Source organism: Manacus vitellinus, unplaced genomic scaffold (assembly GCF_001715985.3).
Source record: "Manacus vitellinus isolate BGI_N305 unplaced genomic scaffold, ASM171598v3 scaffold_35_pilon, whole genome shotgun sequence".
In the NCBI taxonomy this organism is placed as follows: domain Eukaryota; kingdom Metazoa; phylum Chordata; class Aves; order Passeriformes; family Pipridae; genus Manacus; species Manacus vitellinus.
Window position 1 is genome coordinate 7,188,588 of NW_021940498.1, and position 15,828 is coordinate 7,204,415.

General features: G+C 50.5%; 1 protein-coding gene across 3 annotated transcripts in view; it reads right to left on the reverse strand.

Moving 5' to 3' along the window:
* GDPD5 (glycerophosphodiester phosphodiesterase domain containing 5) overlaps positions 1-15,828 on the reverse strand; it is a 112,913-nt gene continuing 97,085 nt past the window's right edge. For 2 of the 3 annotated variants that reach the window (XM_025895606.2, XM_025895608.2), the window contains exons 9-17: positions 12,481-12,563; positions 9,509-9,659; positions 8,874-9,092; positions 8,079-8,236; positions 6,202-6,349; positions 5,754-5,836; positions 3,846-3,860; positions 566-678; positions 7-322 (exon numbers count right to left, since the gene is read on the reverse strand). In XM_025895606.2, coding sequence (XP_025751391.1) covers positions 207-322; positions 566-678; positions 3,846-3,860; positions 5,754-5,836; positions 6,202-6,349; positions 8,079-8,236; positions 8,874-9,092; positions 9,509-9,659; positions 12,481-12,563 — 1,086 coding nt within the window. In that variant the 3' untranslated portion in view covers positions 7-206. Of the gene's footprint in view, positions 323-565; positions 679-3,845; positions 3,861-5,753; positions 5,837-6,201; positions 6,350-8,078; positions 8,237-8,873; positions 9,093-9,508; positions 9,660-12,480; positions 12,564-15,828 lie in introns of all 3 variants that reach the window. The other variant, XM_008929354.4, reaches the window with a different exon arrangement.

Below are 15,828 nucleotides of genomic sequence, written 5' to 3' on the forward strand. Positions count from 1 at the left end.
AAACCCAGACAAAAAAATTCAAATTTTCTACATATTTACAAAAATAAGCCCCCCAACCTCACAACCAGGGAGGTGGAGCAGTTAGTGGTGGGGTATGGGAAGGGGTCTCTGCCTGACCAGCAGTTCCTCCAGGGTTCCCATCCCACAGGGAGCAGAAGAGCACGGCTCTCACTGCCAGGGAGCACACGGGGCTGGCCCAGAGCCCCTCAGTTCATCCGCAGCTTGGAGTCCCTGGGGTCCGTGGGGGTGAGGATCTCGTTGGCAAAGCCATTCTCAGAGCAGAAGGACAATTCATCCGTGGGCTCCACGCCGTTGTTGATCTCTGGGAAGGGCAGAGAAAGCGGGGATATCATCCCTGAACCAACTTGGGATGAATCCCAGAACGGTTTGGGTTGGAGAGAACCTTAAAGATCATCTCGTTCCAACCCCCTGCCCCGGATGAGCCATGAGCATGTCCCGCCAGCTCAGCCAGCCGGGTCAGTGCAGCCACCCTGAGGCACAAGCAGCTCCTCCCCCAGCAGGGTGGCACTGAGGGGAGCAGCACAGGGCCCCCCACCAGCCCTACCTGAGAAGATGAGCTTCTCCTTCATGATCTTGACGTCGCGGCTGGAGCGGCGCACGGCGGCGCTGAGCATGATCTGCTCCGGGTTGTAGGTCCTGATGCTCCCCAGGCGCCACCTGCGAGGCAGGAGCGGCAGGTCAGGGGCTGGGACCCCCCAGATGTGGGAGCATTTTAATGCAAGTGGCCACCACCAAGCCCCAGAGCCCCTGAGGCCTTTGCTCCCTGGCACCGACACAACCCCCCGTGGCAGGAGGATGTTGGGAGATGAGCGTGGCATCTCACGCAGGCAGGTCGTGTTAACATCCCAATCCCACCAAGGAATTACACCCAGGGACTGATTTCACCAAGGGCTGCAGCTGCCCCACAGCCCTCTCCAGCTGTCCAAAGGATGTAGGGGCAGTTTAACTCTCAGGGCTGGAAAGAGGAAACAGAACAAGGCACTGAGCCAAGTAAAGAATCCAGAACCTTTTCCTCACCCTCAGGCTCATGGGAGAAGGGACCTCAAATTGCTCAAAGGCAATCTGAAGTCTCTAAACTGAGACACAGCAAGGAAACGGTCTCAAATAGTGTCAGGGGAGGTTCAGATTGGCTATTAGGAAACACTTCTTCCCCTAAAGGGTTGTCCAGCCCTGGCACAGGCTGTTGCTTAGGCCAGGCTTTCATAGCCCACCCCCGACACCCATTCCTCCTGCCTCCTGACCACAGAGGAAGGCTTTCAGTTAAATCCCATTCTCCCTGCCAGAGCCAGGCACCCCATAAAGCTATTTGATGGGGAAGCAGCAGGGCTTTAGGGTGGCTGTTGGGCTTTCTGATCTTCTGGCACCATCTAGTGGCTCACCCACACAGGAGAAGGTGATTATTTATTCATTTACTTATTTCTAGGTGCCAATCACCTTCTCTTACATTCCTAACCCAGCCCCAGGAGCAGAGCATTTGAGGAGCTCACAGATCTCCAGCCTGGGTCTGCAGCACCAGCCTGACAAAGCCACGACGACAAAAGAGCTTCTGCAATTTTTTTTCCAGGAAAATCTAACTGGTGTCAATTCCTCGGGGTTTCCACCCCCTTCCCAAATCCCAGTGGGTGACACTGCACCATCAGGCTTTGACCAGGGTATGGATGAAGGAGGATGCTACAGAGAAAAGGCCGGGTGGGATGGCAACACAACGCAACTCACAGACCCACGGACAGAAGCAACGCAGAGGAAACACAGAGGAAACACAGAGGAAACAGAAAGAGGCAAAGACATTAAAGTATATTAAAAAAAAAAAATTAAAAAATTAAATTTCTCTTCCATCATCATCATCATCATCATCATCTAAACTGAGCCACTCTGAGCTGGAAGAAGAGCATTTTTGGCCTTAGTGGGATCTGCCTGCAAGGGACACTAAGGTCAACATGGTTGCAAGACCTCACAGGGTAAGACCCTCCTTAAACTACAAATCAGGACCAAAACATGCCTCTACAACAACGAGTCTTTTCTCTGCCCACACACCAGGATTTCCAGCACCAGGCTGGGCTGTGTGGCCAAAAGGCAGGGCCCATTCCCAGACACCCCATGGAGAGTGTGGGTCATCGTGAGGCACAGAGAGCCCAGACTCCAGGGATTCCAGGGACCAAGGGCGTTTCTCCTCCTGCCAAGAGGAACAAGCACTGCTCTCTGCTCTCCATCTCCCAGGGTGGCTGTGCTCACACCCAGGGTGGGAAAACATGCACGAGGAGGTGATGCCTCCTCTCACAGGGGTGCCTTGCTCTGGGTGAACAAGCCAGGAGAGGGTAACCCCATTTTTCAGGGGTACTTTGAAACATCCTCTTAGAAGAGCCACGAGTACATTTAACCACGGTGCCACTCCAACCAACACCACACCAAACACTCCGTGCTGTGCTCAGCGGCCTCTGGGTCTCCAAAAAAGCTGGTTTAATAGAAAATAGCACCTCTCCTACCCCCTTGGGCTGTGTTGTGCTTGGCCAGGATTGGGACAGCAGCGTGCAAAAGGGCCAGAGAGGCAGCAGGAAGGTCCTGTTCTGGGAGGTTGGCAGCAGAGCAGACCAGACGGACACGGGGTGGGAACAGACTAAAAAATACTGGGACAACAACACAGAGACAGCACACACCGTGTTAGGGCCACAGCCGGAGCCCTGGGTGGGAGGGGAGATGCTAAAATGGCAGGGAAAAGGGTGGGAGAGGGGCAGGCAGGTCCCCGGTGCTGAGGTGAGAAGATGGAGCGAGCACAGAGCCAAGCCAGCCACAAATGGTCCCATCCTAAAGCCTGCCCAGCTCCTCCATGCCTGCCTTCTCCTTATCCATGAGCTAAGAAGGGAAGGGGAGCTGGAGAAGGGGAGAACACCCAGCTCCCTGCAGCCAAGCCCTGTTTTGGGGACATGCCACACCCCAAGTGCCAGGCACCGCTTGCTGGTGGCCAACCCTGAGGCTGGGGGTGGGCACAGGGAGGGGGGCTGGTAAGCACAGACAGGGAGCAACCAAGTCCTCGGGAATCCGACCCCAGGGCACACAGCAGGAGGAAGGGAGGAGGGAACACGGGAGAGTTTGGTCCAAGGAGGGACACGGTGAAGGCTTTACTGCAGGACAGCGACAACGACCGGGGAGGAAAAGGAGAAAGTTGGGTTCCCAAGTGATGGCACTTCAAATCCAGCATCCCAGGCTCATTCCCTTCCCAAGGGCAATGCTCTCTGTTTTCACACTGCCTTTCCAGTTCCACAGAGGTGTAAGTGGGACGAGACTCCTGGAAGGTCCCAAGCTCTGAGTGCAGCCAAACCTTTCCAGCTCTCAGCCCTTCTAAATCATTCCAAGGGCCAGAGGAGTGCTACTGTGTATCACTGAACAGGTTACATGATTTTCTTGAGAATCGCACAATTTAGAAGAGGTTGGTCTCAAAAACCTCTGGCAAATACAGGAAGGAAGGGGCTATTTTGCCTGGGAGAGAGCATTACATCCACTGGGAATTTCCCAGTTACAACGTGCCACAGGGCCTCAGAACAGGGCTGTTTTAAAAGGCAGTGACTTAAGACCATTGCCACAGAAGGTCAGACTGCCTTCAAAACATTCTCTGGCTTGAGCATCAGATGCCTGTGGTGGTGGTGGCTGTGGACTGCCCAGTGTTTGACCCCTCCTGGTCCCCCCACAAAGCCAGATGTTTGAAAGCATCGGGAAAAGCTGCATCCTACCCTGTCCATCTGCAGTGAAGCCATAGCAGAGAGGGAGAAAGAAAGAGAGAAAGGAAGGTTGAATGAAAAAGAGAAAGAGGAGGAAAGCACCGGAATTACCTGATCATGTGATAGCTGTGAGATGCCAGAATGCAGCAGAGAGAGAAAGAGGAGGAACGTGCACAACAGTCAGAGCAGTAAGAAAATAAACAAGGCAAAGAGGCAAAAAAAGGTTAGTTAGAAGTCAGCCCAGTTGGTATTCCCCCTCTGGAGAGGCTGCCACAGTCCTGTCACTGGAGCAGAAGAGCAGGAGCAATCCCTACCCTACGGAGGAGAGAAGCCATGCGGAGGACACAGGACGAGCACATCGAAGCGGTGGCTCTGCTCCCACCCACCCCCTTGTCCCTGCAGCAAGGGAGCAGCTCTGGTTTGCCCCAAAAGGGACTTGGGAGCGAAAAAACCAACAAAACCAAACCAGACCAACGAAAAACCCCCCACAGAACCAACCATGACCCTGAAGGCCAAATGCCAAGCCCTGTTTCCCAGAGCTGCAATTCTGCTGTGATTCGGTTTTGATTTATCCTCAGCCCTGCTACAAACTCTTTCACGTGGTGGAGAAACTGGAGCATCAGGGAAATGGGTCTGTCCTGCACAAGGCTCTTGGAAGAGCAAGTCCAACTTCTGGTAATAGTCTCTCTTTCTTCCTTCGACCGACTTGGGGTTGAGTTGTCTCAAGGGAGAGAGCCAAAAGAAGACACTTGGCCCTGCTGTGATGAACCCCACATGGCCAGACCTCCCTGAGAAACTGCCTTCCTGTGTCAGGTCCAGAGCTCACTGCTCCAGGGGGATGGATCCTGGGAGAGCTGGTAGCATTTCCAGCTCTTCCCACCTGTCTCACACTGAGGGTGGAAGAGAAATCCTGCAATAATGCTTTCCTTCCTTACCCTGTTTGCTCTTCCCCTACTACATCAAACCTCTTCCGAGCTGGAAGAGCTTCCATCTGTGCAGAGGAGTCCAGCTATGGCAAAGTCCATGTAGTTGTGACTTCTCCCTCTCCAAGCATCACCTCAACTCTGCTCTGGGACCTCTAGTTCCCACCCAGCAGGTTGAATCAGTTGAATTCCTCCACCTTTGGCCTCCTGGTTCTGAATCAGGAAAACCTTCTAAAACTGACTCTGGGAGATGAGGCCAAAGAGCACAAATATCAACTTGGCCTTCAAATTGTGCTCTTCAGAGAGGTCAGTCCCTGCTTCCAGACTCTTTTGTGCATTTGGGCATCCAGCAGAGAAATAAAAGGTCTAAAGATCAGGGACATCCTCATAAAGCCATCTGATGGATTTGAGGGAGTGGAGGACACTTCCAGACATCACAGGCCCAGCGCCCTTCTGGAGGAAAGGTTCTGCCACACCCTCATCAAACGCTTGCTCTCTCTTTCCTTTGCAAAATGGACTTTCTTTGTGCATTGAACTAAGCAGCTGATTTGATCTGCTCTATCATAATGTCTCCCATAATAACTCCCTACTCAGGGAGCTTGGAACTAGGTGATTTTCCATCCCAAACCATTCTGTGATTCTGTAATACTTCTAATTCTTCTTCCTCCAAACAAGAACAAACTGATTTAAGAAAAATATAACGTGTTCTTTTTGAAGACTCTCATGGTGGAATCTCAAAACCCCCCTATTCTTTTTCCTTTAAAGTATTGTTATGTCTTTCTCAACATCCATTTCCCTAAAGCATTTACAGTTTCTCTTCCACATATGTTTGAGAGCAAAGCAAGGCATCTATTGCTGCTATTTTGAGATCTCTCGTGCTTTTTAAAAAGTAGCAGCAACTGCCTCCAGTTCCGTATCAACATCTTGGGAGTGGAATTATTGCTTGGATCTTCACGTGGATTTTTAAATAAACCTTTCCCTGCTATCACAGTCCAAGCTTTGAGGAGCAGAGCCTCTCTCCCATCTCCACCCCAGGCTCTGGACAAAAACACACGTCACAAATGCACGAGAGATGAGCTGTAACAAGGCTACTTACTTCTGGAATATAAAAACTCCTACAATTATGATAAATGAAATGAGATCAGACGTGATCCAGATTAGATGGTACTCGTCTGGAGGCTGCAAGACAAGAAACAGAAGCAGACCTTAAACCTTTTGGTTTGTGCAACCACAGAGAGACCACACGTGGTTGAAGTCACCACCAAGGAGCAAGAAAAGCACGGAGCTGCAGGGGTGGGGTGTAAATCACAGCGTTTATGACCTTCCCAAGGCCAGGCTGTCATCCAGAATGATGTTATCAGGAAAAACTCCCAGCGGGAACAGTGTTAAACCCTCCCTCCTTTCGTGTGCTGACGTTGGCTCTGAGCTCTGTGGGCTCCAAAACAGCACCTTAAACCCAACCAAACCCTCCTGGAAAACCCCACTGGAGGGCAACACCTCTCCACTTCATTCCCTCCCTTCCAGGGGCCCCTTCCCAGCCTTACCATGAGCCAGATGGGGAAAGGCACCTTGCGGAGGACGTGGGAGCTGTCGGAGGTGACCGAGGGGACCCCGGCACACCAGAGGATGGAGAACAGCCAGGGCTCGTTCACCGTGTACAGGTTCACACTCAGGTTGGCCATGGTGTAGTCCCTGCCAGGAGACACGCAGGGTGACGTGCAGGACCCTCCCCAAACCTCAGAGCCTCAGCTCCCAGAGCAGAGCCCCTGCCATCCCCACCCGAGTTGCTTGGAATTGCAGGAAATGGTTTTTTTAACACTTCCTAAGCAACCCAAGGGCCCTGCAGCCCAAAGGTTTGAACTCCAGAGCTTTCTTGCCCTCTTGGCTGCCGTCTGACCCAGCCCACAGACCATCTCAAAAGCTTCCCCATGAATGAGGGACATGGAGTGTACTTGTGACAACCACCTCGCCAGGTTGATGCAAAATCAGCTTCTGGCTCAGAGGCCTCTAACAATTCACAGGCAATTTGCTTAATTAAACACTGACAGACCTGCCTCCACCATCAATTCCTACAACTTCCACGCCTTTGTTTTGGGGACAGTGGCAGAGTCACAGCTTCCAGTTTCCCGAGGGCATTTTCCAAGAAGCTACAGCTGCAAGCTGGGGGTCCAGGAGCTGCCAGCAGCAAACCAGGCACTGGCAGTGACTCCCTGGGCCCCAGATTTGCATAATTGCTCTGTTTCCTTATCTGTGAAGAAGAAGCATCACTAATCCCCCTCACCCCGGCAGCACAGACTAATCCCTGCAATTTAATATTGGCAAAGCATTTGGAGGTGGAAGGGCTCAGGACAGGATGTGGACACAGCTCAAAGCTGCTCCAGAGGGATGCTCAAGGGCAGAGGTGGTTGTCACAGCAATGTGACGTCCAGGTGCTGATTCTGGGGGGGATTGAGAGCACTTCGTTAAACCAGGACTGCAGCAATGTTTGACAGGGCACCACAAGGTCTTCAGGGTTCAGGAAGCACTCGGGGTCTGATTTGGGAGACAGCTCAGGGGGGATTGATGGGAGACTGGCATAGGGTTCTCTCCATGGGATACAGCAAATACACAGGGGTAAAACCAGGCAGGAATTATCTCACAGGTAAAGCTGGCAGCCAAGGAAGGACACCATGGATTATGTTAAATAGGGCCATGCTCTCAAACAGCCACTGGCTCAGCTCTTCCCTATTTCCAGCTGAAACATACAGCAAGGCAACTCCTTTGGAGATATATATTGTTTAGTTTTCAAGCATTTAAGCTTAAAAAAACAGAAAAGCCCTACTAGAAACAATCTGCCCTCCCTGAGAAAGGGGGCAAAGCTGGAGCCAACACACCACACGGTGCAAATACAGCAGAGGAGCCCACCCTGTGCCCGTCTCATTGAAGAGATAAGCTGATCAGCTTGAAGAGCTGATACAGGACAGGAAGGAAATGGGTGAATTCTCTGCAGAGACACATTTCTGAAAGTGTTTCCAGCTTTTGGACTAATCACAATTCTGTGGGAGCAACTCTGGAGCAGGCGAGTGGAAGCAAAGGGCAGCTGCTAATGAGGACGGAACAGCACTCGGAGTGAACAGCCTCCACTTCCTCCCAGAGCTGAGAGTCTAATAACAATCAGCCAATTCATACATCTGTATTTCCAAGAGGACCAGCACATACTGAATTAGCATGTAGAGGCTGTCACGGGCAGCTGGGCACCCCCAGGAACAGCCTGGCTGGGTTCTGCATCACGGGTAGGGGAAAAGCTTGCACAGCTGGAGCTTTTGAGAGCAAGTCCATCTGGAAGGAAACCTCTGGGCAGACAGGACAGCCTGGGATGACAAGGAAAGGACGCACTCGGGGCACGGGGATGCAGGTGGGCAGCGTGCCAGCAGGGCTGTACCTGACATCCTCGCTCGTCACCTTGGTGTAGCGCAGGTTGAGCTTCACGATGCCCTTCTCCCTCAGGCGCTCCGTGTCCAGCTTGAGGCTGGAGGTCTGCTGGAACCCCGGGGCCACCTGCCTGACCAGCTGCCTCTCCGTGTCCGGCAGCCACATCACCTGGCAGGGAGCAGGACAGAGCACAGGCCGTGGCCGAGGGGTCCCCAGGGCTGGGACGCGAGGGACTGCCTCGTCTGCCACACTAATTGTCTGGGAAAGACAGCCTCCCACACCTCTAGATGGTTGGATAGGTGGGATATTGGGAAGGAATTCTGCCCTCGGAGGGTGGGGAGGCCCTGGCACAGGTTGCCCAGAGAAGCTGTGGCTGCCCCATCCCTGCAAGTGTCCAAGGCCAGGTTGGACAGGGCTTGGAGCAACCTGGGCTAGTGGAAGGTGTCCCTGCCCATGGCAGGGGGTGGGACAACATAATCTTTAAGGTCCCTTCCAACCCAAACCAGTCTGGGATGCTGTGATTGCTGGGAATTATCACATCCCTCCATCTCTTGGCCACACTACCATTAGCACACCCCAAGGTGCTGTCAAGCCCCCTCACTGCCGCATCAGCCACCACTCTGGGAGGCTTTCAGAGGCCCATCCCAGTCCTCCCCAGCATGACATCCTAGCACAGGGTGGCACTTCCAATCAGCTGTCCAAAGTGAATCCCTCAAGGATTGATGCCCAAATGGAGACACTCAAGGACTCAGGGAAACCCCAAGGAAGGCAGTTTTGGAAATATCACCAACCCCCCAGAACTCACAGCCTGTTGCCGAATTCCAGATGCTAGGATGGTTTCCAGGGTGATGTTGATGTAAGTGCTGTAGTAGGGGTGAGCTGATGGCAGGTCCTGGAAGTTCAGCATGAGTGATGTGTTGTCCTTGATCACCTCCAGCATGTCCTGCAGCTTGCAGACTGACTGGTTGGCAGCTTCCAAGTAGTCAGACCTTGAGAGAGACCCCACTGTCCAGAAAGGATCATTCTGAAAGCAAAGCACATCCCAGTATCACTGCCACAAAGTCCAGACTCCCCCAGGCTGAATTCCTTACTTTTTCTCTGTGAAGATGATTGTGTCCAAAAGGAAATTCAAGAGAAAGGAACAGCTTATAACACACTTTCTTTTCTGCCCTCTTTACAATCACCTTCACCCTCCTGGGGGTCTTGAAGTTCTTTCTAGTGTCAACCAGGCATTAAGGCCCCTTCTTCCAGGTGGCACAGAAAGACAACATGTCTTTTAGACCAAGTTTAGTAGAGACAAACTACATGTGGTTCATGGACACTTGGTCTCACTGCACTCTGGCCCACACCACCAAGGAGATGTGTCATCTCCACCTTTCCACCTCCAAGAGGACTTAGGCACGAGCTGTCACGCCATGGCCATGGCTCTGTGGTACACACCTGAAGGAACCACTCCCCAGCGTTGAGCTTTTCCAGGTCAGTCCAGTTGAACATGGAGGAGTGCTCGTAGGCCCGCTCTGGGAACACCTCCTCCACGTTTGTGGTTCTCCTGAGTGTCCTGTCGTGCATCAGGAACGGAACTCCATCGTGGCTGCAAAGGCAGAGGGACCCTGTTACAGGAGGAGGTGCACAGCCACGCTCACAGCAGGAGAGAAATGCCCCTTCCCACTCCAGCCTCCCTCACAGCTTCACATCAAAACCACAGCGAAAGTCTCAACCAGCTCAACACCCCCCAGCATCCTCAAGAGCAGCTGAGGTGCACCGTGAGGAAAACATCTCTTAGATACCTGCTGGATGTTGGCAGCCATTCGTACACAACACAACCCTGTCCATCCCTCACCCATCCCTCCATCCCACCTCCCCACTATCCCCTCAAAGATTTCCAGACTGTCAAACTCAGGCAGCTTGGACAGGAACTCCCACCCTGAATGCTCACATAAACCAAAGCTTTCTCAGCACCTGCAGCTCCCTGAAACATCCAAGGTTTTCCTGGATGCACAGACAAACACACACAAACTATCCTCAAACTGTTCAGAGCAGATAATGAGTGAGATTTTCAAAGGCTCTCAGACTGGATGTGAACATCAAGGCTTTCAGCAAGATGCAAGGATTCCAAACTACCAAAAATGCTCTGAAACTGCCTTTTCCAATTGAAAACTGGTTTCAGGAAACAGCCACACCCACATGAGTTGTTAAGTTCATGCATGTTGAAGAAACCCCAACTCTCAGATGAAATTAAACAGCCAAATGTACGCCCTGGGTTTTTAAAGTCACCTGGATATTACAGAACAAAGGTTCTGGGAAACACAAAAAATGCTTTAGACTTTCCTTCACCCAATTTTCAGTGCCCAGGTCAGTGGTGACCCCACGCAGGGCAGGGATGGTTTCTATCAGGGGCAGAGGGACAGTTGTCTGCACTCAGAAATCAGGACAAAGCCAGCCTGATAACAATGACATTTTCCAAAGCAAAGAGCCCACCTTCAGAACAGGAGACTCAGATAAGGCTTGGAAAAGGGGTGGGATGAAAATTCAAATCCCATTTGAATTAGGGGACGACCCAAAGCAGTCACCCCCAAGAGCTCTAGGGAAAATGAAACCCAGTTTTAGATGATGGAGCAAATGTTGCCTCAGCTTTACCAGTGCCTGCAGAAGTCCCTTATCACAGAGGTCACTGATATCTTTATTTGCTGTTTCCAGCAATGTGCTGGGCCAACACTCTCCCCAGCCCACAGCAACACGCTGACACAGCAACCCCATGCTCAGCACACCATGCTCCTGCAGTCAGGAGGGATTTTAATAAATACAGTTAAAAAAAAAAAAAGAATAAAAAAAGAAAAGATGCTAAACAAGTGCAGAGTGAAGAGTGTGGGGTGTTTAAGGATCACAGGAGCTGGAGTGTTAACATCTCATCAGACACCACTAAGCTGTTCCCACAGTGTGGAAACCTATGGGGCAATTAACATTTGCTCCCTCCTTTCCAACCCTCCCCACCACGGAGTCACTCAGCACCACTCAAGGTTAACCACAAGGTATTGGCAGGCACAGGTTTGAAACAATAATTCAGAGACAGGACCTGGAGCTTTAGAAGAAGAGCTGTGGGAGGGGGGAGGAGAGAGAGAGATAGGAACAGCAGTGATGCCGTGCTCCCGCTGCCTGGAGCAAAGCTGGCTTTGTAACCAGGGCCACTGCTCTGGGACGTGTGACAGGCAGGGAGCAGGGTGGGATGGGTCTGAGGGTATGTCCAAGCTGCCCACCCACGGCTGATATGTGCCTACAAGGGCAAGGAAACATTCCAAGAGGGATCTCCCTGGCTGGGGGGACCCATCCAGCCACAGGCACAAGGAGCATCTTTCAGAGGGGTCAGGACAGCAGTGGGTGTGGTGCCACGACCCCCTCCCAGAAGTGCTGCCAGCTGCATTGCCTTCAGTCTGAAACTCAATGGAATCCTCTTTTCCTAAAGGCACTTGTGCTCCCTGAGAGGGCTCAGGTAATTGGGCCATCAAGAGCATTGTTCAAGTAAAGGGTGCTTGGAGTGCTCCTCTGGGATGGCTGAGGAGAGGCAGCGTGGAGAGCTCTTGGAGCTTTTCCAGCTCTCCTCCTCCCCAGAGTCCACCTTTCTCCTTGGCCAGTGTTAATGGAAGTGACTGGTTCAGCCACACGAGCCAAGTGCTCATCTGTGAGCTGGGCACTCGAGTACTTGTCCCTTCCCAGCAGTTACTGAACTAATTTTGGAAAGGACAACACTTGTATAACACACATCCCAATTCAGACTTCATCCTTCCACAGTGACCTTCCACTCCCTGGTGGGAAGAAAGTCCTTTGGTTTTCAAATCATTTTCTCTCAAAAAAATTATGCAAGGTAAAAAGAAAGCAATTAACAATTAAACTTCCCCCCACCAGGCAAAAACACCTTTCCATCAACATAAACCTCCAAAGCAAGTCAGTGAAAAAATAAAACATCTGCTTTGAGTCTTTCTTGCATTTATAACTGGAACCGAGACAAAGTGAGGGATCACCAAGAGCCAGGTTAGAAAGCAGCTGCTGTATCTCACTGTGATAAAACAAAGATAAACTCCAGCCTTCCTGCAAATGGAGATTAGTTTTGTGACAAAGGGATCCAGGTTCCCCCAACTGGACAAATTCACCTTTCACCACCATCTGAGGGAAACAATTAGGAGCATCTGTGCATTACAAATGGAGACAGGCAGGAGTTATTGGATGTGGGAGACACGCAGGAGTTATTGGATGTGGGAGATGCAGGAGTTATTGGATGTGGGAGATGCAAGAGTTATTGGATGTGTTCACCACAGCCCTTTCCAATGGGAAAAAGCAGAAACCACCAGACAGGAAAGACCTACCAGGGGTTTGGACTGTGCCCAGACAATCTCAGACTGACCAGCCCCCTGAATTACCTCAGTACAACATCAGCTTGGACTCCAAACACCTTCTGCTCCACTGCCTTCTGGAAGGACATCAGAGTGTTTTCTGGTGCCAACTGCGGGGAAAAAAATATTCCAAAAGCAACGAGAGGTCAGTGGTATGTGGAAAGTTCACACAGCAGTGTCAGCAAGGATGCTTGGAGATATCAGGGAGCCAAAACAATCTTGTTTTGCAGGTTACACCTTCAGAGTTCTTCATTCTCCTACTTTTCTATGCAAACAAGTGTTTCAAATGCCATTATAGAAAGAAATGCGTATTTATAGATCATAAAGCAGGGTGTTACCCACACCAGGAAGAACAACTAGACCACACACTGGGTACCAGGCATTTTATTTCTCTATTAGACTAAAAATCAGATGGTTTCTCTAATAATAAATGTCAGAGTGAATTTTAACAATAATTAATAAGCAGCCTTAAGCCTAGAAAATTTATCCCTATGGACAGGACCAAGTTTGCATCAAGATACAAGCTTTCACAACCCATGATTTTCAAGGCCCACTCAGGGGTTGGAAAGAGGAACAATTAAGAACAAAGGCCCAATTGCACCACGTGAGCAAGATGCACACAAAAATAAATACGGATAAAAACCCACTCAAGCATCTAAGGTGCCATTTGTTTCCTTACAAGCTGATCACTTTACACCCTCGGGGGTAAAACAATCAGACCAAATGTCAGCAACCACCTTCTCCCAGCCCTGCTACCTCACTGCATTCCTCTGGCTCCAGTCGCACACCAGGACCGGTTCACTGGGATGTTTGTTCAACAAAGGCACCACGGGGGCACGTTATCTTCCTAAAAAAAGCTCCCAGTCAAAGCCGGGTTTGTTTAGGCGAAGACAGAGGCACCCCCCTGTTCCCAGCCCAGCGCTGGGTCGCCCAAGGTCGAGCTGAGGGAGGTTTTTTTCCAGGTGCCCGATGCCCAGAGCCGTCAGCAGAGAGCAGCAGCCGCGCAAAGAAAGCCCCGGAGATGCCAGCCAGACTCGCTCCTGTCTCCTTGGGCTGCTCTCAGCACCTCGGGTTCCCCTTCCCCAGGGGCTCAGGTTCCCGCAGGCTAACCCCACAAGGTGATCCTCTCTCTCCAGCACGATGCTCAATGCCGGCTTTTCGAGGGGGAAACACAGCGAGGAGTCCTCAAAGGAGAGAGAGCTGAGCCAGAGAAAGCCAGCTGGCCACGTGCAACACGAGCCCCAGCTCAAGATGTGACACCACCTCAAGCATCAGCTGCACCCAGAGCCCCACAAACACCCCTCCTGCGGAGCCAGGCTGGCAGAGCCGGGGGGTGTCCAGCTCTGGGGAGATCCCAGAGAACCTTCCAGTGCCTAAAGGGGCCCCCAGGAGACCTCACTGCAGCCCTTCCACGGCAAGGAACTGAACGAGCCACTCACAGCGAGGGCAGAAGCCAGTGAAGATCAACCAGAACGCCAGGAAAGCAGATTTAACCTTGTCCCCTAAAATCCAGCTATTCCCAGAGGTTCCCCTGGCCCCACTCAGTAGGCAGATTCCCCTGTACCAGGAGTTTATAACCCCTGCAATGGGAGGTTTTTTGTGAGAAGGGAGAATCTGAGATAGAGGTATTCCCATCATCCCCCAGCCTGTCTCTATTCCTCCAAAAAAGAGGGAGCTGAATCCCCAAATTCAGCATATTTAAGGCAGAGATGCATCCAAGTGGGACAGTTGCTGTTACAGGAATTAAACTACTGAAATTAGTGTGATTTTTTTAAAAAAAAGGTTTCCCAGGAAAACTGCAGTAAGTAAATAAATGTACAATCTTTCTGCTTGTGTTTCTGTCTCCCTCCAGGGTTCTTAGGGGCTTCCCCCTTGAAACAATATTCATATACAATATCTATTCAGGAACATTATGTCTACATCCTAAATCCATGTTTGCAGCAATGGAGTCAACCAACTTCTTAAAGGAACTTGGGACACAAAGCAATGATTTCAGCCCAAATCCTCTCTCCTGTACAATCCTACATCCCTGAAAGCCAGACGGGGTTTGGAGGAGCTGCTCCTCCTCTCTGTGCTTGGTTTGAAAGGCTCACCCCCCTTACAATCAGGTTGCTATTCTTTCCTCCCTGCTGCAGAGACACAGCAAGTCATTCCTACAAAATTACCCGGGAATGAACTCATTTGGACTATTTTTGTGCTCCCAAATCCATTGCAAATGCATTCAAACAGAGTCAAGAGCTCTGAACCCTCCTTAAGGAAGATTATGAAACCGTGTTAGTTAGAGCAGCATAACCTTGCTCTGGACATCACCATGTTGTATTTTTCCACTAATTAGCCAGGACTTAAAAAAAAAATAAATCATGACATCATTTGTACGTTGGGGAGGTTTAGGAAGGAGCTTGGACAGAATATTTTGTTCCAAACTAACACAGCACCTCTGGCTGGTCTAGTGAAGGTGCCCCTGCCCCTGGCAGGGGGTGCAATGTGATGGTCTTTAAGGTCCCTCCCAACCCAAACCATCCTGGAATTCTCTGATTGTGCACTGAGCTGCACTAAAGGATCACATTTTTGTTTCATCAACATGTTTTAAGGATATTTTCTTGTCCTTTTGGAAATCTGAGCTTTTTTTTAATTATTATTATTATTTTCTCTCTCTTATCTCTCCTTTCCAATATTAATCTGGAACTGGACAAAAAAAACACAAGGCATGGTTACGGTAACACCTAAAAAATTCGGGGGTTTTTTTGGTGTAAAATGATGCCCTTTGAAAGTTTCCTGTATGGGGCTTAGTGTGGGATCTGCCAGTACACTTGATTTCAGCATTAGTGGCCCAGTTTACTAACAATTCTGTCTAAAACATAAAATAAAATGTATGTTTAATCCCCAAGGATTCATATTTTAGAGAACATCCATAACTAACCCTGGAGGGTTGGAACTAGAGGGTCTTAAAGATGCCTTCCAACCCAAGCCATTCTGGGATTTTGTGATCCAACTTTTCAGAAAATAGCTCAACTAGACTGAAAGGAAGGGGAAAAGCACAAAACAAACAGAGAGAAGAAAAAAAAAAACCAACCCAAAACTGCCTTAGACAACAGGATAAACTCATAAGCAAAAGCCATTAGGGATTTAATAACTCCATACAGGAGATGAGAGCTCATTACTGTCCTGCACACCCAGAAAAGCTGAAGGCTGATTTAATGAAAGACTCCCTGAGCTGACAGGGATTTATCTCAGTGAGCACGAGCCTTTCTCCAGGTCTGGCAGGAGATGCCAACTGGGATTGTTTGCTGCCACAGACTGGGCAGCACACAGCTCAACTGCCCTCATTTTTAATATGTGCATAAGCTGTACAACAAACCAAAGCAAAAAAAAAAA